The sequence below is a fragment of the Pseudochaenichthys georgianus genome, chromosome 5 (assembly GCF_902827115.2).
Source record: "Pseudochaenichthys georgianus chromosome 5, fPseGeo1.2, whole genome shotgun sequence".
Lineage (NCBI taxonomy): Eukaryota > Metazoa > Chordata > Actinopteri > Perciformes > Channichthyidae > Pseudochaenichthys > Pseudochaenichthys georgianus.
Window position 1 is genome coordinate 10,452,351 of NC_047507.1, and position 24,519 is coordinate 10,476,869.

The 24,519-nt window shown below is 41.1% G+C and overlaps 2 protein-coding genes across 5 annotated transcripts in view; both read left to right on the plus strand.

The window, feature by feature from the left end:
* Nucleotides 1-1,223: 1,223 nt before the first annotated feature.
* idh3b (isocitrate dehydrogenase (NAD(+)) 3 non-catalytic subunit beta) lies at nucleotides 1,224-13,077 on the plus strand. 2 transcript variants are annotated; one of them, XM_071203081.1, is made up of 11 exons: nucleotides 1,224-1,345; nucleotides 3,726-3,899; nucleotides 4,380-4,500; nucleotides 4,599-4,659; nucleotides 4,756-4,888; nucleotides 8,101-8,234; nucleotides 8,333-8,435; nucleotides 8,544-8,690; nucleotides 8,860-8,954; nucleotides 9,681-9,741; nucleotides 10,940-12,134. In XM_071203081.1, the coding sequence occupies exons 1-11, from the start codon at nucleotides 1,304-1,306 to the stop codon at nucleotides 11,027-11,029; spliced, it is 1,161 nt and encodes a 386-aa protein (XP_071059182.1). In that variant the 5' UTR covers nucleotides 1,224-1,303; the 3' UTR covers nucleotides 11,030-12,134. The 2 variants fall into 2 exon arrangements, with proteins under 2 accessions (XP_071059182.1, XP_033938919.1); XM_034083028.2 differs by lacking the exon at nucleotides 10,940-12,134 and adding an exon at nucleotides 12,553-13,077 and having other exon boundaries at nucleotides 1,228-1,345.
* A 1,775-nt stretch (nucleotides 13,078-14,852) lies between these two features.
* ptpra (protein tyrosine phosphatase receptor type A) overlaps nucleotides 14,853-24,519 on the plus strand; it is a 42,506-nt gene continuing 32,839 nt past the window's right edge. For 2 of the 3 annotated variants that reach the window (XM_034083005.2, XM_034083007.2), the window contains exon 1: nucleotides 14,853-15,274. The gene's annotated coding sequence lies outside the window, so the exon portion shown is untranslated. Of the gene's footprint in view, nucleotides 15,275-19,787; nucleotides 19,907-24,519 lie in introns of those variants that run through there. The other variant, XM_034083006.2, reaches the window with a different exon arrangement.

The following is a 24,519-nucleotide window of genomic DNA, read 5'->3' on the forward strand; positions in this document are numbered from 1 at the left end:
AAGTGACTGGCAACATGTGCATCCTAACATAAAGGTGGACAGGGTCATTACTACCTTGAGCCCCCTTGAGTTCAGCTCAACAAAAGCTCTGACACAAAACACGTAGAAACATAATCCTGACAATGTTCCAGGGGGATTTTCTAGCGTTGGGCCACCTGAATCATTTTAAATGAAGGGAATGGTTTTGTTTACATTTTCTGCAACATTTTTGTATTGCATAACTGTGTCAGGTTTTCCTATTTTGGACACATCTCTTAATTATTCACCTTTTCTTCACCAAACATTTCTATCTGTCTTCGTATTCAGTTTGAAAATCTCACAACTCATAATTACTGTGAAAACATTTCAAAAGATAATTGAATTAGCACAGTGTTTACAGACAACATTTCCGGCTTATGTATAATGATGCTTTTCCTGTTGGAGATTGCTGATTTATGAGATTGGGCTAGTACAATTCAACCTCTTGCATTTGAACTAAAATAGTATGTCTGTGTGTCTTTGTGAAGATGGGAATACTCAGATAAAGTAGTATACAAATACCTCAAAATTGTACAGTAGTTAAGTAAATGTAGATTACTTTGTTCCTGTTCACCATGTGGTTTGAAGCTTATTTGTTGTGTTGGTATTTCAATACTTTTTTCATTTCTCAAAGCTCAGCTGTTTTCTATGTATTGGTACATTGTATGTGGATTTGGGCCAAGACTGGTTATGTAATATGACTGTGTCAATATGTTTTTATTGTCTTTATTGAACAAGGACCATGCATACAAATACAATCATCTCTAAAGGAGAAAAGAAGATATATGCCAGATTTGAGCTCATAGCTAATTTCTATAGTCTTCGGCAGGTTCACATATATCCATCAACATTGCTCTCTATCACACAAAACATATAGAACAGATCAAAGAACAGATTACATATAGAAAAGTACAAATATAATATTTTAATTAATGTAATCAAAACAATCCAATTACAATCAATTTACTGTCAAGACTGGTTGCTCAATATCAATTATTTTGTATCATAGGATAAATAGTGAAAGTCTGCACGTTTTAATCTCAGTTTGAAGCATATATTAATGCTTGAAGGCCGTGAAAGCATTATACATCTATTACATATATACATCCATGCATGCGTGAAAGCCATGTAAATTGACGACCGGTTTTCAACTGCTTTCTGGTCTGCAGAAATGTCGTGAAGCAACATCTCCTCTGTCCACTTGGAGGCAGACTCGTGTGCAGACTGCAGCTCTACCAGTGCGGCACCACCGAAGGAGAAGCTCAGTTGCTGCGTGACTGTAACGATGGCGTCCGCCTTGAGAGGAAGCTTGGTATCATTGGTCAAGGTGAGCACACATATGATGTTTACAATCTTATTTTACATATAAGTCGGTAGGAAAGCGGTGGCAATACTTGAAGTTGTATAAGTTAAACTCAAGAAATACGTTTTATTTAGCTGTTAAAGAGAGGGTCGGACTGGCTTGTGTCATTCATGATGCTAACCATGAGCCGCCTTCATTTACACTGCGTTTAAAATGTTAATCTTTTCAGATTAAAAGTGGTTTTGTGGCTCCACCTGGTTTTGTCAGCTGGTCACCAAGAAAATACATCTCTGGGGCTTGTCAAACAATGAAATCCACATTGTGTATAACGGTATCTAGTGAGACAGTGAGCTAAAGAAGCTAACGTCACTTGGCTATCCCAGTTAACCCTGAGATGTAACCTCCATGAACATAGTGTCAGAGGTGGAAGAAGTACTCAGATGTTGTACTTAAGTAAAACTAACAAAGAGCAGGAATACCCTTCTAAAAGTAAAAGTCCTGCATTCAAAATCTTACTTAAGTACGAGTACAAAAGTATTGGCATCAAATTATACTCATTATGCAGATTGGCCCATTTCAGAATTATATATATCATGTTTTGATAATAATTATTGATGCATTAATGTGTTGATCAAAGATAGTAAAGGTGCAGCTAGTTTGAATGACTTTGTATAGTTCAAGGTAGCTTGTGGATTTACTCCAGGTGTAACTAAGGTCTTATTCAAGTGTTGATTCAAATTAATATCATTAATCCAAATCTGCAGATTAACTAGAGGAATGAACAAATGTAGTGGAGTACAAGCACTCTTCCTATTTGTTGTAGTGGGGTAGAAGTACAAAGAAGCAACACATGGGAATGCTTAAGTCCCTCAAAATTCTACTGTGCAGTGGTGTAAATGTGCTTTACACCATTGCATAGTGAATCATCAACTGTTTTGAAAAGCACATTGATGACTGTTGACCACATGGTATAATGTAAATTATGTGTGTGGTTTTTAAAATATTTTAGTCATCTCCAGTTTTCTCACTTACCAAATTCAGTGTCAGTGGGAGTCATATGATGTTTGTCACCTAGATTATCAGTTCTCATTTAAACATGACAGCTGATGTAAAGTGTTTATTTGATGTATTCCCTTTAGCTCTCATTTAAACCAGAGGTCAATGGCTGACTGTCATTGAAGATTAGGGATGGGTATCGTTTGAAATGTATCGATTCCGGTTCTGCTTATCGATTCCGGTTCTTATCGATTCCCCGTTTGGATTCCAAAATTGTAAAAGAAAGAGGTCAAACGTTTAGATAACAAAAATATCTTTATTCTTTTAAGCTTTAACTGACATTTTTACAAATAAAAAATATAGATGCAATACAAATGTATTGCACAATAGCTGTGCTTTATTTTAACTGAGCTATGCCTGTGGCAAGCTATTAACTAGCTTGTCTTTTTTTTTTTAGTGTAGTGGAGCCTCACTTTAGAGCGTTTACCGCGATCCATCTTTGGTGTTATGAAGTGACTTAGCTCGTGAACTGTCTACGGGAGGGCGGGGGGAACCTCGCTGCGGGGCAACTGTGGAAAAATTAAGGGTGGTGCCGGCCGTTAATGGCCCGCTGACGACTGGCCGTTCTGTGATTCTCCAGAACACACAGACGGCCAGTCCGCCCTTACCCTGTATTCCACCGGCGCAGACGGACCCGGTGGAATCCAGGGTCTACCGCGTTTAGGAACCGTTAAGCAGAACCAAAATTGTGTATTTTGTATGGGTACCCGGTACCCGGCATTTTCTTATCGGTTCTCATCTGGAACCGAGTTTCGGTTCCCAACTCCCTATTGAAGATCCTCCAGAAACATGTTTGGATACAAAAAAAAGTCACACCCATCTCTGCCAGCCTCAATGTTATCTTATCAGATGGGTACACTTGTGGCTAACAGTGTTCGCTGTCATTAAAACCCTTTATCAAATTATAACAGTATGTAACGTTAAATTGCAATATCAGTACATATCGGGATCTATATAATTTTCTGGAAAAGCAATACACTCTTTGAATACAATAACTGGACACGAGGATTGTCTGTTTTTCGGCTAATCAGGCCAATTTGATATCTGACATTGGCTGCCATACAGTGGTTTACATTTAATAGCTCAAGATTAATCCAAGGGGTCAAGATAGGATTATAGGAAATGAAACAAAAGAAATAAAAACATTCTTGTATTAAAGTAGGGGTCTCAAAAAGTTGATGGTAATCATCAACTTTTTTGAGTTGATGATTACCAACTCAAAAAAGTTGGTAATCACCATTATTACCGGAGATATTAAAGGGTCAGCTATTACTTTATGTTTGGGTAATATCATATTGTTTTCATGGTATACCAGCGTTTTAGTAACTGTGTCTTCTCTCCCCCTCAGGGTCTGAGCGGCCCCCAGTGGCAGCTGCTGGCCTCTCGTCCACTGAGTGTGTCTGCTGCTCTCTGCGGCCCCGAGGCCCCCCCGGCCCGCGCTGATGCCACCTTTAAGGTCACCATGTTGCCAGGGGATGGAGTGGGACCTGAGCTGATGACGGCTGTCAAGGACGTGTTTAGGGTACAATGAAATGTATTGTATTTGTTACTAACAAGTAGCAGATTGTTTTTGCAAACATCAGAATCAAAATATTTTAATTATGCCAGGGAACATTTTTTTTTTGACAGCTGCCATAAAATCAGAATACAAATATTTATATAATTAAAGTAAGAATTTGCGATTAAAAGGTTAAAAAAAATCTAAAACTTTTATGTAAACATAAGTAAGATGTCCAATAAAAGTAAAATAGAATAAACATGTTTATCTGTACATAATAAGCTAAACTAAAAATGTATATATTGTACTACAATTTATATTATGTTTATTTATCTGTCTGTCTGTCCGTCCATCCATTTATCCATTTATCTATTTATTTATTTATTTATTAAGAGCCCTAATTGCACAGTTCCTTCCCACTCTGCTCAGTTTAGGATCATTCTGCCTTTATAAGTGTGATGGAAATTATGTTGAAGTGGATTTTCTTTTCTGACTTGTTCCCAGGCAGGAGATGTCCCGGTGGAGTTTGAGGAGATTCACCTGAGTGAGGTACAGAACATGGCCAGCGAGGAGAAGCTGGAGCAGGTTTTAACCTCCATGAAGACCAACAAAGTGGCCATGAAAGGTAGCTATGCTTTTCTGTCTCCTGTCATAGTTCAGCTACAAAATATCAGTTGATTTTGAAAGAGAATGAAATCAACCTAACACACATTCTTGCTCCAGGAAAGATCCACACACCCATGGAGTTCAAAGGGGAGCTGGCTTCATATGAGATGAGACTGAGGTAAAACTAGGAATCAAATTAGGCATTTGTGTGTGTTTATGTGTTTCCTTCCTGATTGTATATGTTTTAAATATCTCTTTTTTTCCCGTTCCCCAGGCGTAAGCTGGACTTGTTTGCTAACGTGGTGCATGTGAACAGCCTGCCGGGCTACAGCACCCGCCACAACAACCTGGACCTGGTCATCATCCGCGAACAGACCGAGGGCGAGTACAGCTCCCTGGAGCACGAGGTAAACAACACTCCTCCTCCCGTCAGTTCAGGAAAGACAGTGGTTTCAATTAAAAATATAAGTTGTTTTTTTTGTCCCTTGAGCACAGAGAGATTTGACTGCATTAAACAAGTATAACAGCAGATATGACTCTCTGTCAGAGGGGCAGGGTAAAAAAATGATACATGCTTCTTCCACCAACAAAATTACCGTACTTTTCGGACTATAAGCCGCGACTTTTTCCCCCATTTTTTTTTTGTACAGCTAACGGCCACTAGGGAACCTCCTAAATCTATGGATTTTACAGGTAAAATTAACCACCTTTAACACTATGGGCTCTATGACCGGTCCGCGCCCGCCACCTCTATGACCGGCGGGCTCCAGCAGGAAAAGCTGGAGGCCGGAAAAGAGTGAGACAGGTAGCGCGCCAAAGTAAAAGTGGAACCGAGAGACAGAACGAGAGCAAGGCAGACGGACAATTTAGCTGCTGCGGCTTATATGCAGGTGCGCTTTACAGTCCGAAAAGTACGGTACATTTATTCGAGAAACTTTTACACAGGTTAGTTTACAGTAATATTCACATTAATCAGTCTGTTTATATTCACTGCTATCACATTACATGTTACTTGTTAGACGCTTTTATCCAAAGTGACTAACATACTCGATACTGTGGGCAATCCCCACAGGAGCAATTTGGGGTGAAGTGTCTCAGGGACACAACGACATGCTGACTGCAGTGGGGTTTGAACCTGTGACCCCCTGATCCGAACACCAACGCACAACCCACTGCACCACACGCCTCCCTGTGTAACTGTAACCTGAGAACCACTGAAGCTACAACAGTGCAACAGTCCAACTTTTAAAGAACAGTTCTTGTTGAGAAAAACAAGCATATCTGCCTTCTCAGGCATACCGGGAAGAAATGTTTGAACATTTTGAAGTAAAATGCTTCAATCTGGTGCACACGCAGAATTACTAGAGACTAGATCTAGGGGGTAGAACTCTAAACACCCATATGAAAAAGATCGGTTTACATTTGAATAATTAAATAAGTATGTGAGCATAACCAGTAACCCATAGCCAACAACAAATACATGTAACGTGTTTTATGTTTGTTGTTCGTTCATATCTTATTTTACTATTTTATTTATGCATATTTTTTTATCTCTCCGGTTTAAAACGATATGTCTGGTTTACTGTTCTATAGTATACATTGGAATGATTTCAAACCTGTTTTACCCCAATAATTATAAAGGAGTGCCTTGGAAATATGTGTTTACATAAATTGTGATCAAAACGTTTGAGACCCACTGAGATAACTTAGACTAAAGTGAACTATCTAAACACTGAGTCCTTTACCTCACTGAGCTGTAGTTATCAGCCTCTCAGTCTGACTGGAGAGGACTCTCCCCCACATCATTGTAGAAACATCTTCTTCTTCCGTTAGAGCAGCTAGCACCAGATGCTAATAACAACAACAGCACCCTCCCTTTCTCCCTCACGCTCACTCGCACTTTGGCTGTGAGCTGCGGTTGCCAGATAAGCCAACATCCCCCATTTTCATCACTTACAGCGCCCATCGCACAGGGCAAATGAAAAGTGTAACCGGGGTAAAAAGGGTGTTACATTTACTTAATTATAAATGTTGTTACATCAAGGCCGAAAATTAGGATGAGCACCAACGGTCAAAACAATTTTTTTTCCTCCCAGAGCTGTCAGCTCAGTGCCTCCACAGATCTGGCGCCCTAGGCGAACATGGTTACGCTGTAGGAAGTGTAGGTACAACGCTACATTTCCCGCCCCGCCGCAGTCATACAGTAGGCTACGGAGAGCGGCGAGAAACATTTCCTCAGGCATCGAAAAGCGGAACCGAAATTCACATTTCTAAATGATGCCGTTGGAATCGAAATGTTGGAACCGGTTCCGGTTCTCGGTACCCAACCCTACTCATAGGGGGGGCATCGTGTTCAAGTCATTTTAGATAATGACTTTTTATCTGTCCTACATACTCAGTTTCAAGAGTGTGTTAGTAGTGTGACCACTTACACCTTGTCCACTTAATGGACCTTATGTCACGATCTTGATGTTTTGTCACGTTTTTAGTTTTGTATGTCTTGTTATGGGTGTTTTGTGGTTCTGTTCTCCCTGTCTCTTGTCTGCCTTCCTGTGTTTGATTGTCTCTTGTGTTCACCTGTTGCCCTTGTGTTTCTACCTCCCCTGCCCAGGTGTTTCTTGTCCCGTGATTACCCCCCTGTATTTAGTCTTGTGTTTTCTCGTCGGTTCATTGTTTGTTTCTCCTGTCTCCCTCCATGTTGGTCACGGTCAGTTTTGTGAGTTGTTTGCTACCTTGTACTATCTATTGTTTTTTATTCATGCCAAGTTTTTCTTTTTCAGCTTTTAAATAAAGCTCGCTTTTGTTTATAGAACTTTTCCCTTTTTGTAGTCTGCATTTGGGTCTTACCTTTTTTCCGCAATCACTACAGAGATCTTAACACCTTAAGCCTAAAGAAACTATTTGCAGTAAAACATTTGGAAAAACCAACCATTACATGTTGTACATTAAGATCAAAATGAATCTGTTGTGCAAATGAAAAGAGATGGACAAGTGAAAAATGCATGTAAAAGGGGCGTTCACACATACTTTTCCCACTTTAGTTCCGAAATGTCGCGTTCACACCAAAAAGAGCCGGAACTAAAATGAGTTAATGAGAACCTTTTTTACCTCCTTTTCCGTCCTTGCCAGAGTACAGGTAGTTCCTATGTCTGATTGGCTGGGCGGATTGCAAACCACGCCCCGTAAAACTCACAAAACGTTTTGTGAAGCTGCCATTTTATTATCCTAGCATTAGCATTATTAGCATTAGCCCAGCGCAGAAACGCAGAGAGACAAAAGAAAACAAGCGGTGGAGATGAGGAGGTGTCAGCGTTCTGGCGACTTACTCGGAAGGCTTCAGTAGAAGCTGCTGCCAGTCCCTAACTCCGGGGACTTCCGGCCGGGGACTTCGGGTGGCAGTATACGCCGTGAAGTGGTTTGCGGCCTGCCAGTAAACCCAAAGCAGAAGAAGTGACGTCAGTGGCTTTATTTGCCTAATCCTCCCCCAGGGACTTATTCCGGTGTGAACGCGATCTGTACTTAGTTCATCAGAACTAAAGAGTTCTCATGAACTTGTTGTTTCAAAGCTTGAATAAGAATGGCTGTATTAAAATGTGGGTACCCTCTCCTTGCTTCGCAGAGTGTGCCGGGTGTGATCGAATGCTTGAAGATCATCACCAGAGTGAAGTCTCGGCGCATTGCCAAGTTCGCCTTCGATTACGCCACCAAGAAGGGACGTAGCAAGGTCACCGCTGTTCACAAGGCCAACATCATGTAAGAGTTCAGCACAGCTCCGTTTGCTTCAGAAAAACAATCCTATTCCTTTATTTGTTCCTAAAATCTAATTGATTTGTCCTCTTGTCTTATTACAGGAAACTAGCGGATGGCCTGTTTCTGCAGTGCTGTGCTGAGATTGCAGAGCTGTACCCCAAAATCAAATTTGAGACCATAATCATTGATAACTGTTGCATGCAGGTACATACAGCCTCTCAATGAATTCCTCCAACTTAATAAATAACTTTAAATAATTGTCCCTTTTCAATTTCTTGTTTAAACTTCTCATCGTCTCTTACCGTACTGCAGCTGGTGCAGAACCCGTACCAGTTTGACGTGCTGGTGATGCCCAACCTGTATGGGAACATCATTGATAACCTGGCAGCGGGGCTGGTTGGTGGAGCGGGAGTTGTTCCTGGAGAAAGCTACAGTGGAGAGTATGCTGTGTTTGAGACCGTAAGTTTCAAAATGCATATTGTTTTTTAATGTGATGCATACGTTAAATGAGAATGCATGGCAGTAAATGGTATTGTTGTAGTTAGACATAGTCTAACTATTGGTTCAACTCAACCTTTCTGTTTCACTTGGTGATGGAGACGTCTTGTGTCTGTCTGTTTTCTTTCAGGGCGCGCGCCACCCCTTTGCACAGGCTGTAGGAAGGAACATTGCTAACCCCACAGCCATGCTGCTCAGTGCTGCCAACATGCTCAGGCACCTCAAGTGAGTCAAATGTTTATGTTGCACATGAAGCACAACACATTTCACACCACACCTCCTAGTCCTCGGCCCTGGTCCACATTCAAGCCTTAAGCTGCCTTCTCATGATACACAACTGGCTTAAACCGCTAGTTTAATTTCTGTAGTTTCCTCCCTTGTTAGCTTGTGCTCCGACATCCAGCTGTCATCTTATTGGCTGCGCGTCAAAGGTCAGCGACAAACAAGGTCAAAGTTGAAATCATTTTAACTCACCGAAAATCTGAGCCGTATGTGAGGCAGAGGGGAGCGCTTCCGCCTAATCAGGTCGGGTTGCACTGCTCTCTAGAAGCTTGAGAAAAACCAGCAAGCAAAGGTTAGCGAGATTAATTATCCAACTAAATAAATCCCAGCCCCTTCCTCTAGGCCTGCGTTTCTTCACATTACCAAAGCATTCTATGCCAACGTTTAGTATTGCAGACTTTCTATTGTGATGTTACTGAACTATGAGTTTTTCGTGGTGATGAGAAGCGGTACAAATGCCATCCAATAATTGAATGCATAAATAATTGGACAGGCTTATTAAAAGTAACAACAGCAACACTTTTAATGCTGTCAGGATTAAAAGATGGTGTCAACAAATATTACTCCAATGATTCCTAAATGAATGGCTTACCCTCGGTGTGACTCGAGGTCTGAATGTTGACAACAAACAACAAACCTCCCTCTTTGTCCCTGTTTTTTTTAATGCAGCCTGGAATATCACTCCAATATGGTGTCGGATGCTGTCAAGAGGGTCATCAAGCAGGGCAAGGTAAGTTAGTGTGCGTGTGTGTGTGTGAGTGAGAGAGACACACACCTGCTATGATAAAACTAACACTATTAACAGAGAATGAGAGTGCAAATTAAAAGATGTCCTTCTTCTTCAGAAATGTGAAGATAACAACCTTCTTTACCCTCAGAATGTGTTTCTTAAAGATGATGTTGCTTATCAGATTTGTGGGTCAATAACTGTAATCTCATATTTCTGTTATTAAAGCTGCAGGGGCTTAGGAAAATAAACAGTGAAATATAATTATTAGAATCATTCGGTCCTTAAAATTGTAAAATGCACTAAAAGCCGAATCTAGATTTATTTTCTGTCTCCATTCATTCTACTGAGCCGAGAGTGGGAGCTCGGGGGCGGGGCTTAAGGGGTGCATGCTCTGGGAGCGCACATACAGGTTATTCTGCTCTGACAGCCAGGCATGATGGGTAATCTCTCTGACGTTTCGCTCTCAAAAGTTGGGCCATTTTGTCTTCATGCGCCAATGAGCAGCTCTCATAGGAGCGAAGGAGACCCCGCCTCCGACGCTGTATCCAGTTCTTATTATACATGGTGTGGCCTGATAGGATGTGTCCTAGGCACTGCCAAGTGGTCCTTGAGTTAGAAAATAAAGGACAGAACTTCCCCTCTGGGATTAAACAAAAAAAAAAAGGTCTAAATCCTAAAAAATCTGGCGAATACCAGAAATAACACTTGAAGTGTAATTTTAGCAGTTCTTGACCCACATATGACTCCATTTAATAACCTGCGAGCTATGAGTCAGCATGTTAGAGAGCCTTTGATAACTCGTCTTATTTGAGCTCTTTTCTGATGCCCTGAATTACCAACAACTCCTCTCTGCCTGTTGCTCTTGCTCCTCCGTGACTCTAACCTGTAACAAACGCCAGCATGACATCCGTAAACCTTAGTCTCTCCGATTTATCGCTTGGTCAATCGGCTCTAAATCGCATTTCAGCAATAACTTCATCGTTCTTCTTAAAAAGTTTGTAAAAGCAGTTATTTGAATGGCATTATATTTGAGGAAACATTGTGATTGTGAGAAGTTGTTTGTCGTTTGAAGGCAGAGTTTGCCTGCACGTTGTCTGAAGTGCCCTTCCTCTCCCTCTGCCCTATCCTTTAATTCCCTCTCCTTCTGCCCCACTACCCTGTGTCTGTCCATCTTTGTGTGCGCACTTGCACGTCCCAGGTCCGGACCCGAGACCTTGGCGGTTACGCCACCACTAGCGACTTTGTGCGTGTTGTTACGGAAAACCTGCGTCACCGACCTGTTCGATAAGATGCATCGTCACACTGCTTCCCTAAATCTGGACATTGCTCTTAACATGAAGTAGACGCATGTAAAGACTCGCCTCCCCTCTGACGTGACGTAGTGTCTCTCAGTTTTTGACAAACACCAGGAGCATCATACTGTACGAGGATTAAACTGTGTTTGCAGCTCATGAGGCTTCCTCTCATGGATTTGGATCATTATATCTATATAATTATGTTCATGTTTACATTCTTCTGAGTTGTTTTGTCCTTGTTGCGTCAGCCATTTCAGCCTACCTCTCCACTATCATACATTGTTAGAAACGGTCAACCCGGCTGCCTTTATCTACAGATTATATCGACTAATCTTTATTTTCGTCACCGAAGTACCTTAGTTTTATCACATGTTCTCCTAGTATCCGCTGTGACCAGAATGACAACAGTCCTGCATCGTGACCCACTTATACTGTGACATTTCTGACTCACAAATGTCTTCGTGTTTTCAATAAAACTCTGTTCTAACATTGCATTGCTGTAAACTAACATCTACATTTTGGTTTAGTAAGTTACTGTTAGGCAAGGCCAAACCCGTCACATGTGTTTTACCTTAAGATTAATAATACAATTGCTATGTTAACATCAATTAAACAAAAAAGACAGTACTTTCAGGTACTACTTCATTGACTTTCAACAAACGTTTAGGTATTGTTAAAAATTAGAGGTATTGTTATAATTGTACAGGTTAATAGCTAAAGAAAACCTCTGTGTGACGGCCACAGTGCCCGGAAAGCCAGTCCTGAATTCAAAATGAAATATACTGAAGATTATTTGCTTAATTTAATTTTTTTGTTCTCAATCAGTTTTATTTAAACATTATCTCCAAGGTTCATAATAAACACGTTTTGTATCAGATGGTTGATGCCAGTCAAGCTGTAAGACATTTAAACGCTGCTCTACCTCACCAGCGGTCCATGTTTTTGTCAAAATGTGCCAAGATTTCAAAACAATAAAAGATAACGTATTACTCACTGCACTCTTTATTTGAATTTGGGTGCACTCAAATGTGTCTGCTTTTTGAATCATGTATACTACCACTAGTGTTAACAGCGTCGTCTTGTCCTTTTTTATTTTTGGTGCCCATTTTGTTTAATAATCCTTTAAGGAGATGTCATGCCTGCATATTAAAGCTTGTTAAAAGTGTGATTAAATAACACTTTTGGACCTTGAATGACATAACTATGGTTGAATACTAATTAATAAGAATGGTTGCATGTTGGACCATGGACAACTGTTTCTGAACATTAATACTTCATCTGATTTAATGATGTAATTTAAGCGACTGATATATGTAGATTCTTAGCCTCAATTGATGCTAATGATAAAAATATGAGAAAATAAATAATCTCATGGGCGATACTGCTGATTTCTAAAAGCAGTCCTCTTGGGTGCCGTTTTTAAAGGCTCTCTAACAGGCAGGCGGTGACGCTGTATGTGGACATGTGTTTCTGCAGCTGTGCATATAGTAACAAAGTGTCTTTATGTTTGCAACAGGTGCGCACCGGGGACCTGGGGGGCTACGCCTCGAGCGACGAGTTCACCAGGGCTGTCATTGCTAACATGGCAGTGTAAAGCGCTGTGTTGGCTAATCTGTCAGCTGCTGAGACGCACACAAGGCTTTTTATTTACATCCTGTTAAACTCCTCTTTTGGCTGATCTACGCACACAGTTTTTTCCAGGAACAGTTAACCCACATGTTCCATATTAAACACCGTGAAATGCAGGTGAAATGTGCAGCTATAACATCAAGAATCTGTATTTTGCGTGTAGCATATTAGCCATGACATCTAATGCAATATGTGGGATGAACTTTTTTTTCTTTTACGCGCACAAGTCATGTTCCTTATCCTTAATATACTGTTCTCTGGCAAGATGCTCTACTATTTTTCTTAATGGTTTTATGTCGGGACATTAACCAGTGGTCAACACATGGTGTACATTATTTATTTACTTCAGGTTGTAGCTCTATTGCTTCTTCATTTATGATGAGTTATGTATAATAAAAGAGATATAACATCATGTGTGCAAAATCTTTGCGTGAATGTAAATAAAAGGCTGATGTAGTTTACGTTAATCGTGGTGGCTTGTTGTGGCTCACTTAGCACGCAGCATAAGGAGCCCATATCTAAGCCATATCTCTGTTTCCAAACATGCACGCAGGTGGACTGCAGCATTTATAAAAAAGACTTGCTTTGTGCAGGCTGAAATATGATCCAGAGCTGTAAACAAATGATTATGTCGAGATGAACCTGAACACAATGTTTGCACAGGGTTTCACTTTGTACATATATTCTAGAGATGCAACTAATGGTTATTCTTCATCATGGTTTGATTAATTAATTGGTTTGGATTTAATATTGCTTTTTTTGTCCAACAAGCAATCCAATACCCAAAGGTCTTCAGTTAGATATGATAAAAGATTGAGATATTAACATGTACTACGGGCTTACAAAATGTCTGTCATGGTAGTAAAACTTCCCCATTAAAATTGTCTATTTCGATTGGCTTTTAAGGTAAAGGACCTTTCCTGTATGTAAATCAAGCCCCATTCACTATTGACGAAGTGTGTTGAATTTTGATAAAACAATTACAAAAATATAACTGAATACATCTGTAAATGGTAACTGTTAGTTACATATTAAAAATGTATTTAATTTCAAAGCTTAAATGTTATACCAAGCTCAATATAAATAGCTAAAGCATAAAGATTTATATTAGATGTATCACTTCATTTTAATTATTAAACCAACAATATGTTTTATTAATGCGCTGTTATATTTTCAGTTGTCTGATAACCCTTTTTCGGAGTAACTTGGTCTTTATTTCTGAACCTGATCATTTTTGTTCGCAACAAACTTTATAAAAACCTTCAGCTGTCATCGTTTATTTTTAAATGTCACACATTGTTACTATGGACCACACTCCACTTTTAAAACATGTCATGTCACTGTCCCTCACTTATCCATCCACCCAGTAGAACATATACTGTATTAATGAACATCAACATACTATTTAAATGTGTCAGATTCCAGAAGTACATTTACTCAAGTACTGTACTTGAGTACAATTTTGAAGTACTTGTACTTTACATGAGTATTTACATTCCATGCTTATTCGTGTATTATGACAATAATGTATTGTTACTTTTACTCAATTAAAGCATCCGAAAACATCTTCCACCACTGTCAGATTCAGAAAACAATAAAGACAATCTTATTAAAGGTCCCCAATTATACTGTTTTTCATCAATATATAATAGGCATAATATATAGGTCTCAGATATATACAAATGCAGATCATGCATTGTAGCATCCCATAAAACCCTCTGTTTCAAAAGTGCTGATTCTCTGTCTTTTACTTTAGATGAAAATAAGGAGCCACTCCCCACGCCCCCTGAGAGATATTTGGTTAAAAAGAACTCATGGTGCTCTTGGAGGAGATTCAGGTGATAAGGGGGGGGGGGGGGTTACCTTGGTTGGTAATTGGCTAATGGTTACACAAGCCTAAAACACATTTCAGGTTTTTCTATAAATGGATCAGGACAAAGAGTGAGCGAATCTTTTTTCCTGACACTTTCAGAATCTCTTTACACAGAGGAGACACATGTGTATGTATAAAATACATGAAAAAGTGGATTTTGCATAATAGGTGACCTTTAAAGAAACAACATTTCTTTTTGTTTATTAGCCCTCTGCAGTGTCAGTGTGTGAGCTCCGGCCCGGCCAGCAGGGGGCGCTGCGGGCTGCGGGATCAGGAGCAGAAGAGACGGGGCTGGCCTGGGAATTTGCTGCTCGCTTCCCATTCTTCCTTCCTATGCAGACAGACACACAACATGGCGGACTAGAATAGTCGGCCGACGCGCCCGGATACAGCGGATAAACCGTGGGATTCAACACCCAGGAAGGCCAAGAAAGTAACACTCCGCAGGGACGAGAAGTTAGGTCGAATCGAGGACTTTTTTCGTGGGGCTGCCGTCCTTTCCTGGAGGATTTATCGGATAAACTGAGTGCGAAGTGTTGGCTGTGCGTCCCAGATCGTGCTCTGCTATCACCCAGGTCCCCCCACCCCGCTCACACTCTGGTTCCTGGGGTGTGGAGACAGGGGCCGGGGTTGAAAAAAACGTGGAAGAGAAAGAAAGGATACATTCCTACTTGGCTTTGCTGTTTTTTTTTTTAACCCCCTCCTCGGGTTTCCTCTGGGCGCTACAGGAGTTGTGGTGAGTTTTCTTGTTTTGCAAAAAGCCCGAATCACACTTGTTACAATGTAGCTGTAGCAGCATGTTTCCTATAGCTGTAACAATTGTGTCACCCACAAACAAGCACTTTGTCCCCCGAGTTTAGCCTCACAGCAGGATACATTACATGATGCCTGTATCACAGTGGAGATAAACCTGCAGCTTAGGTAATGATTACGGCTGTGTTTAATACTTGTAAACCTCTTTGTGACGCTTGAACATTTCAGAAGTAGCTTGGAGGCAGGGAGGGATTTTTTTCTTTTTTTTGGGCGAAGGGGCTCTCAAGAAAAGGGGGCTTGGTGATGAGTGCGACAACATTAGAGAAGAAGTCAGAGGTTGTTACTAGGCTTGAGCCAACACGGATGATGTTTGCGCTGGCAGTGGAACAAAGAGGGGGTCCAGGTTTGTCCTGCCTCACTGGAAAGTACACTTTATTGATCAACGCTTTGTTATTACACGTCCAGAGAGGGTGGGGAGCAGGCTGGTGGGGTTGGGAGCAGGAGGGGGGCTTCACAACAGGAATTAGGTCGGCCTAACATTAACATGTATGCTCTGTCAAATCACAGCGGCTGCTTTATGTTTCTTCTTCTTCTTCTTCTGCACTCTGACATGGAGTCTCTCTCCCTCTGAAGAGTCTCCCTCCCAAAGTTGTTTGTAATGATTAATGTTCTTTTCTCCTTCTGCATGTTGGGTGTAACCGAGCATACCATTACAATATTGTGGTAGGTTTTCTTTCTATTACATAGTTTTTACCTATTGGGCATCAGCTTTAATTTCATTTTAATGGCTTGGTTGTCATTGGAAATGATGACAATTAGGTCAATAAAGTAGGATGAATTCCTCATGAACTGCTTCATTTTGGCAGCTGAATCAACATTTAACTGTCATAAATGAACAGTGAAATAAAACTCTGCATTTAACCCATTCTAGTATGAAGAGGTTGGTGATTTATTGTATATAAACCTTGGGGAGTGGTGTTAGGATCTGTAGGCTTGCTCAAGGGCACTTCTGCAGTGTCCAGAAGGCAAACTGGCATCTCTCCCAGTACCAGTCCACACTCCCTACTTGGTTCCCAAGCCATGTCCCTATGGACTGAGCTGCCTGCCCATTTGAGCCAAGTATCAACTACAAAAACGTTGCACCTGGAAAGAAGAAGTGTCAGAGCATCATCCATCTAGAGGAGGCATGGCAGAGCGCGGCTTGATGTGTCTGACAAAGGCTTTGCTATGTCTGCCTGGAGCTTGACTCATCGCGTTTGGACCCATTCACCAAGCTGCAGCACATATCCACCAGCTCTCGTCTCTGTGCCTTTCCACAACACACTTTTCCACTTCAGCGAGGTGGCCGTGTCATGTTCAGGACCATCGAAGTGCAAAACTCAAGCTGCACCTCCTGCGAAACCTCAACGCCACCGCTCTCTGTGCGCCAGCAGGCCTGCCTTGACCTCTGCTTGTCAGGCCTGGACACGTTTCCCAGAATGCCGTTGAACCATCTCTGGTTGACGAACAGCCACAGCTCCAAAAAGTTACATTGAGATAAGAAAAAAGGCAGAGCTGTTATCACCCTGCTCGCTCTGTCCATATCGTCAGCCTATTTTAAGAGAAAGGAGTTATTTCTGTCTTGGGATCTGGAAAGTGTTTTAGCAGAGGAGCCTGAGTGATCCGAACGCCACACTTTCATGATCGGCCTAGTTTCCAAAAATAAGAATAGCTTGAAATGAAGTATAGTTTTGATGGGTGGGAGTTTTTTTTTGAAATTTCACAATTTCCGAGTGCTGACACACAATATTATGAGTTGGCGTTTTGGGTGGGGCGGTAGAGACATATATTTTAGTTTCCACCTGTTGGCCGACGTATTTTCCCGTGGAAGAGCACTGTAATTCTGCCCCTAACAGGATCAACACAGCTGCATTTTAGAGGATTATGGGGCATTATGGAGCCTGATTTCAACTACATGTTATATGTCGTTTGGCCTCCATGACATCTATTGCACAATCCAGGAAATTAACCTGTTTGACGACTCGCCTCTCATAGAAAAATCTCAACTGATTCTGTCGACTTCATCATCAGTCACCCCGCTTTGTTCTTCCCAGATGCGGAGTTGTAATTATGAAATCCCTTCAAACTACCGAGTAAACATTTGTTTTACATCCTCCTGACGTGGGATGATTGATGTTTCTGGTTAACCGTGGCTGTGATAGATATTCATAATACTTTATTTAATTTCCGTTTGCTTCAAAGACATGGTGGGATTTTAAATATTTTAGATGTGTGAGGTTCTTGTGATCTGGAGCTCACATCTGATCCAGGTCCTTTTTTAAACTCACGGCTCTTGCCACTTTATTTTAGTGGGAGGGGGGGGGGGCTTTTCTGCCACAAGGATATGAGATAATGGCCCTAAGTAATGGATGTGTGGTTTTGGCTGAAATACAAGCAGGAGTTATGAACAAAATGACACTTTCAATCACATCATGTTTTTGTATTTCAATCAGTTTTTCCACCCAGATAAAAATATTGATGCACTTTTTAAAACAGTGCCTTATTGTCCGAGGTCAAATCCAGGTCACGTTCAAAACCAGTTGAGAGGCAAAGTTATACATATTTAGATTTGCCCTTGGCATCGGCCTTCTTGCCCCACTGTGGGGGGAAAAGTGTCCGAAGAGCGTGTTGCAATCCTACAGTCTTTGAACGCACCAGCTAAAGACGGGCGTGGAGGACTTTGGAGACGCGTTCTCACGACAGTTGCCTCTTCATCTTGGATGGGCTTCTTCTTATCTTCCAGAGGAAGAGGGGGGACTGGGTGGTCACTTCTGATATGAGAACCTTGACTTTGGGTTCCCATTGTTACAGGACCTAAACGAATCAAGTAAAGATATAAACTGTGGCAGGGGAATGAACCTAATCGACCTAATATATAATGCTGCTTTCACTCCATAAACCATATATTCTGCCTGTTGCTTACTTTTCATACTTTTATAAGTTTGACATGAACAAATCTCAGCACTACCCAACAGCTTATTCAAACATAAAGGAATGAAATACCCACATCACATTTTTACCGGTTCATTTTCTTTATGCTTCAATGTTTACATTACAATAAACGATTGCTCAGAATAATTTTAAAACTCTTTTTTCCATCAATTGAATAAGCAATTTGATTTGACAGAAAGCAGCAGAGAGGCAGAACTAAGTACACTTTAATATAACTCGGCTATTGTGACATTCCACAGAGTTTACACGTATCTCCTTCCTACCGGGCAGCCCCAGTTAGTTATGCTACTATTAAGGATATTCACACTCCCTTTGAATTAAGCTTTAGTAGTTGTTTACATTTCATTAGACACACTTTGTAATTGTTAAAGGTGGAATAAACACCAGCAGTTCTACTAAGCACTCAAAGTCTAAAAGTGTCAGAATAAAAGTGTAATTAATACATCTCTGGGTATTTGACCATGACACTAAAACCCTCTGCTCAGTACCACCGGTTTGATAGCAAGCCGTATCTGCATGCTGGATGTAGAACTCAGTTTTGTTGCTAATGTTTCTTAAAGCAGAAGTGAATCAGGTTTTGTCGTGGCTCTCGAGATGCCCGTTTGGCCTCACACCACGCTTCAAGGTCACAGTGGCTTCTGTGGGCAGGCCATGCTTTGCGCCTCCACATCCTCTGTGTCCAATGTGGGAAAGCTTGAGAGGCCCCTGGCATGCTCCGTGAGAAACCCCACAACGGAGCAGCAGACGCAGGGCTCCACTGACTCACCACTTTCACTCTCTGAAACAAGTGAGTTTTCTTCATCCCTCCAGCCTGATGGAACCGAATCATCATTACAGGCTTAATAACAGACACAGCGGTCACTATCGCCTCTGTGATGTAGCCAAAATAGTAATCCCCGGCTTCTCTCCGTCTTTTCATCAACTCACCAGCCCGTGAATGAAGCCAACAGGAACACAAACCACAGCAGCGGGGAGCAGTATCCCTCAGAAAGGGAAGTCCAGAGGATTGTGGCTCCGGGGACGTATAATCTGTGGTCTGTTTCGGGGCAGGAGTCCTCACGGCCCTGGGTTAGGCCTACTTCAGTCTCCCCGTGAAGAGAAGCATTCACAGTATTCCTGTTGCCCCACGCCCCCTCCCTTCTCAAGACATAGAAACAGTATTAATATGCCATGAATGGAGACAGACAGACAAGCATTATCTCGCTCTGCAGCAGCTAGAGAAGCAGGACGCCTTGTAGAAAGCCAGAGGGAAATAGTTCTCTGCATTAATGTTGAAGTCCCCTTGACCACCGCCGCTGGTGTCATGTCAGCAAGACTTGTAGGTTTGTGTGTTGGTTTTCCAGCTCACCCATTTGCCTAGGGGAGGCATCCTCTTTGAATTATTAATAAGATGTGTTGATTCTTAAGAAAAAACGCTTCCTGCAGTGGAAGTACGGTTACATTGGGATCTAGATAAAGCGACACATTATGAACCAGAGGAAACGGCTGTTAAGGACACTCAGGATAAAGTATGTTCTTCCCCTGAGAGATCCCCTTTGGTGCAATCTGTCTTCATTTTGAGCTATTCATTGAGTCATGTCCGCGCAGTCGGAGAAGATACTCATTACCTCACCTCGGGTCACAGGTAAATATAAAACCATCGGTGAAATCCACAGACTTGAGTGGGAACTCTCCATATTAAATGACTACCTTGCATTGATCTAATGTCTTGGCCTTTGGTTGTCATGGAGATGTAATTGGACTTCCTTTATATTCTACCTATAAGTGTTCCTTTCACTGTGTGAATGAAATGGCATGGGAACAGCCCAGCCCTTTCAGCACCGTGTGATTGCACTCGGATGAGGTCTGCATGTGCCCACAGGCTGAGAAGAAACTCTTCAATGGTCGGTCGGGCTCACCACTTGAATGCACATTAAAGCGTCGAGTTCTGCCCAGTGGTTGTGGTGAAGTTCAATATGTTGCTTTGCATGATTAGATATGAGCTTACACTACATTATCAGATTAGATTCCCTTGTATATAATGGCTTATTCGTGTACTTTGTTCCCCGTGTATATCCAATTGTTACTTTTTGTTGTGCGATGCTGAGAAACATTTTTGAAATGCTCTGGAAAACAAAACTTTAGGGAAAAATTTTTCTATCAGATAAATAGGTTATAATCAAAATGACATTGGAAGCTTGATAAAAATGTGTATCTGCATTAAAGCAAAACAATGTAACATAGGGCTGTGCAATTAATCGTATTTTAATCGCGATTACGATTATGGCTTGTGACGATTATGAAAACAGCATAATTGACAAAATACTATTATTTTGCTGGGTGCGCTTTCGCCCCTCCCTAAAAGCCCACTCGGCCACGTGGGAGTGACATGTGTTGTGAGTGTTCAGCGCGAGCGAAGATGTCAGAACAAGAGCAGCAACTCGTTAAAAAGAAAGGTAAAACTATTTCCACTAAGTACTCTGTCATTACATTTCACATCGCTAAAGATATGTGCCCAGTTAGCACTGTTAGCAACCAGGGCTTTAAGCAACTTGTCAACACGTTGGACAAGCGTTACGCGATGCCGTCTCGGTATTATTTCAGCAGGCCTGCACTATATGACAAATGCCGTGGGGAAGTTGAGAGAGATGTGGCTTCAGCTGACTACTTTGCTACCACAACGGACCTATGGTCTAGCCCAGGGGTGCCCAACCAGTCGATCGCGAGATGTGTCTAAAAATAGAACAACAATATTCTGTTTCATCGTTAATGTCCTGTAACATAATCTTCCTGTGCCAGAATAATGCACTTGAACGCATCAAAGCTTTGTGATTGGCCGGCGTCACCCCATGTGTCGGGGCGTGGCTTAGGGTCTTCAGTCCAGGTGGCAATATTGTCACCTGCCTGCGCTCATCTCTGAAACCAGACCATGTCAACAGGTGTTTCTTGCAAAACATCTTTAAGAGATGACATGAGCAGCCCTACCAGCATTTGCCATGGTAGCCTAAACATTTTTATTTGGTCTTAAATTGTAGTTCAACATTTATTTCCTGTTACTTCTGGACCATGACGGTTGGCCAGCCTTCAACGTTTAACTGAGTGGAATATGTTGAATATGTTTTACCAAAATGTTGGCTATATGTTAAGGAGTTTTCAGTAGGTTGTGACAGTGCACTGCATCATTTTTGATTTAATTTATTTTAGTCTAATTTATTTTTATTTATCATATTAATAATATATGTTTAGTATGGTTTTGGAAGTGCGCTCCAACATATTTGTTCTTTTTTATTGGTAAAATATTATTTGTTTTAAAGTTCAATAAATGGTCAATGAATAATCGTCAAAATAATCGTGATATCAATTATTGACCCAAATAATCGTGATTATGATTTTTGCCATAATCGCACAGCCCTAATGTAACATATTTGTTTCTCCTTCAATTACATTACATTTAGCTGACGCTTTTACGGAGCGTCCACACAGCAGCGTGCGTTGACGCTTGGCGGTGGGCGTGTCTGAAGCTTGGGGATTTTTTGCGACCAATCACATGAATCTCCCGCCCCCGACATACAAAGCAATAGCAATGTTAAAACGAAGTAAACTGGATATAAAATCCCCGAACAGGCGAAAACCTACCAGTTTCACCCACTGTCTCTGCCACCTCCCTCCATGCCTGGTTCCTCCGGTTTGTATCCCGGTAGATGAACAGAGACTGATCATCCAGCACCGGGTCATTCACTACCGCTATAATGAATTTTCCCTCCATTTTTTGGAACATGAGGAAATGACCTGCGTCGTCTCTCCCAGCATACACGCGGTTTGATTGGCTAGTGCTTGTACTGGCAGATTTGCATAAACGGGATTTCATTGGCTGACACTTCTGCCGAGGCGCCAAAAGTTGAACATTGCTCAACTTTTGAAGCGAGCAACGCCAGCAACGCTCCACGTCGCTTCCCAAAATGCAGTTCGGCTAAAAGTGACGTCAGCCCATTCAAAGTGAATGTGCAGAAGCGTTGGAAGCTTCAACGCACGCCATTGTGTGGACGGGCCGTTATCCAAAGCGACTTACATTCGACCAAGAAGATACAAACTTGAAGAAAATAGAATCATACAAGTACATCAGGTTTCATAGAACCAATTCAATGAAAAATAATGTTTTGTTGTAAACATTACACCATGTATATATACCATCTATGTCTACTACTTCTTTACAATATCCGTTTGTATTATTTGCCAGAAACGTCCAATAAAGTGACATAGCGTCTCTGAAAACCAGACATACCCCAGCTTAGGATGTTATACCATTGACACTTGAGAAAAAAACCCGGTAGCATCTGAATTGTCTGTATTTATTTATATAAGTCAGTTGTACACATGTTGTATTCAGTTGAACACGTATTAGGATTCATTTCCCAGGTAGTTAAGGGTCAATGTAGAATGAGGGATTAGCTTTGATGCTCTAGCCATGGTTATACATAGTTTAGCGTACCTGATTTCACAGCCTGAAACATTCATGTTCAATATGATTGTTGCTCTTCTGATATATCATTGTACTGGACACCTGCCAGCAATCAGAAATACATATTTTCAAAGACAATGTTACAAAATTTCGTTTATTGCTCAAAAAAACATCCCAATGTAGATCAGGACATTTCGATGATGGAAAGCAAACAATTGAAGAATCTTCAAAGCATTCAATACCGACTTTTTACACTTAACACTTTGTAAAAACACTTTATTAATGTGTCATTTAAGTTAGCAATGTAGGTTTGGATACTAAAAGTTAGCATAATGACACATAAATAAAACGAGGCATGAAAAAGAAAGAAACCAGTCATTTTTGATTATCATCAAAGAGGAAGCACATTTCAGTGTTTTTATTCCCTGCAGTCAAACTATTGATCTTGGTTGCTTGTTGCTCGTCAGAGTCTTAAGAAAGCTGTTGCAGTTTAGCACTTTGCCATTGGGCAGCTTCTCCCCGTGGATTGCTCTGTGTGCTCTTCGTTGTCTGAGAAATATTCACATGGTTGCACAACACAAGCCAAAAGTCAGGAGAGCTAACTTTTTATTTAAAGTACTTGCGTTCGCTAATAGATGGGCATGTACATGTTTCATCTGCAGGGAATAGCATGATGAAACTGTTCGATATTTGATCTCCTTTTTACTTGACGGTTTCACTACGTCTAGCGGGAGGCTGCAGTGAAAGAAAACAGGCTTAAAACATGATGATAGGAAAGTAGGCATGTATTTATTCTTTTGAGAAGAAAGATATCTTGTCCGTACAACAAAACTGTATTAACCGTCCACAACCCATGTGGAAGATTATTAGTTCTGATCAGGATGCTAAACAAGAGTGTATCACTTGAACTGGTTTTTTCTTGTATAATAATGTAAATGCTCCAACCAAGTAACTGGAAACGGTTTCTTTGGGATATCTCCTGCAGCTTCCATTATTTTAGTGTGAGTTACACAAACTGTCTCTTTTTACTAGAGAGCTCTGACGGCAGAAAACTTAAAAGTGGCACAAATAGAAGCACTTGCCGAGTAACTCTTAAATTAATGATTTCCTCCACCAACACAAGTCTGTTGAAAAGAGAATTGCACACACACACACACACACACACACACACACACACACACACACACACACACACACACACACACACACACACACACACACACAGGATAGCTGCTGCTTCTCAGGAGGCCCAAAACACATTAAGACATGTCTCCGGGGAGTTGTTCTTCGGGGTCTACAGTCTCTAGATAAAAAGCTCTCGGGCTCCTGCAGCATCTGTGAAGTGAAGGCTAGCGACAGCACTGGCTTATATCACTTACACCGACACGTCATCCAGCCTCCCAGGGTGGCATGCAGAAACAATGAGTCATGCTTTATGAAGAAAAGGTTGGCAACAAAAAAAAGCTTGTGGATGTGATCATGCCTACCTTAAACCATAATTTCAAATTGAAGGTGAATACATATTATATATTCATATAATGCTAATTTACACAAAAACAACCCCTAAGTTTGACATTATAGCTGAGTCACTTATTTGAATGAGCAGGTTAAAGGTAGTTGAGGTAAGGGTTTCCTGACACTCACAGGTTGAATATTATATGAATTTCAAATTGTAAACGTTTACCTTTAAACATATGTAATAACAAATAAAAATCCAAGTGTGTGAAGGTTTTACTTATTTGGCATGTGCATGACATAAGAGCTGCCACAATAATGTATTTATATTTATTTATTTATAT

Excerpts from the sequence above, each read along its gene's own strand:
- idh3b (XM_071203081.1), top strand. The coding sequence starts at position 1,304 with ATGGCGTCCGCCTTGAGAGGAAGCTTGGTATCATTGGTCAAG. Across the intron at positions 4,660-4,755 it reads TCATATGAGATGAGACTGAG|GCGTAAGCTGGACTTGTTTG; the intron begins GTAAAACTAGGA and ends CCCGTTCCCCAG. Across the intron at positions 4,889-8,100 it reads ACAGCTCCCTGGAGCACGAG|AGTGTGCCGGGTGTGATCGA; the intron begins GTAAACAACACT and ends CTTGCTTCGCAG.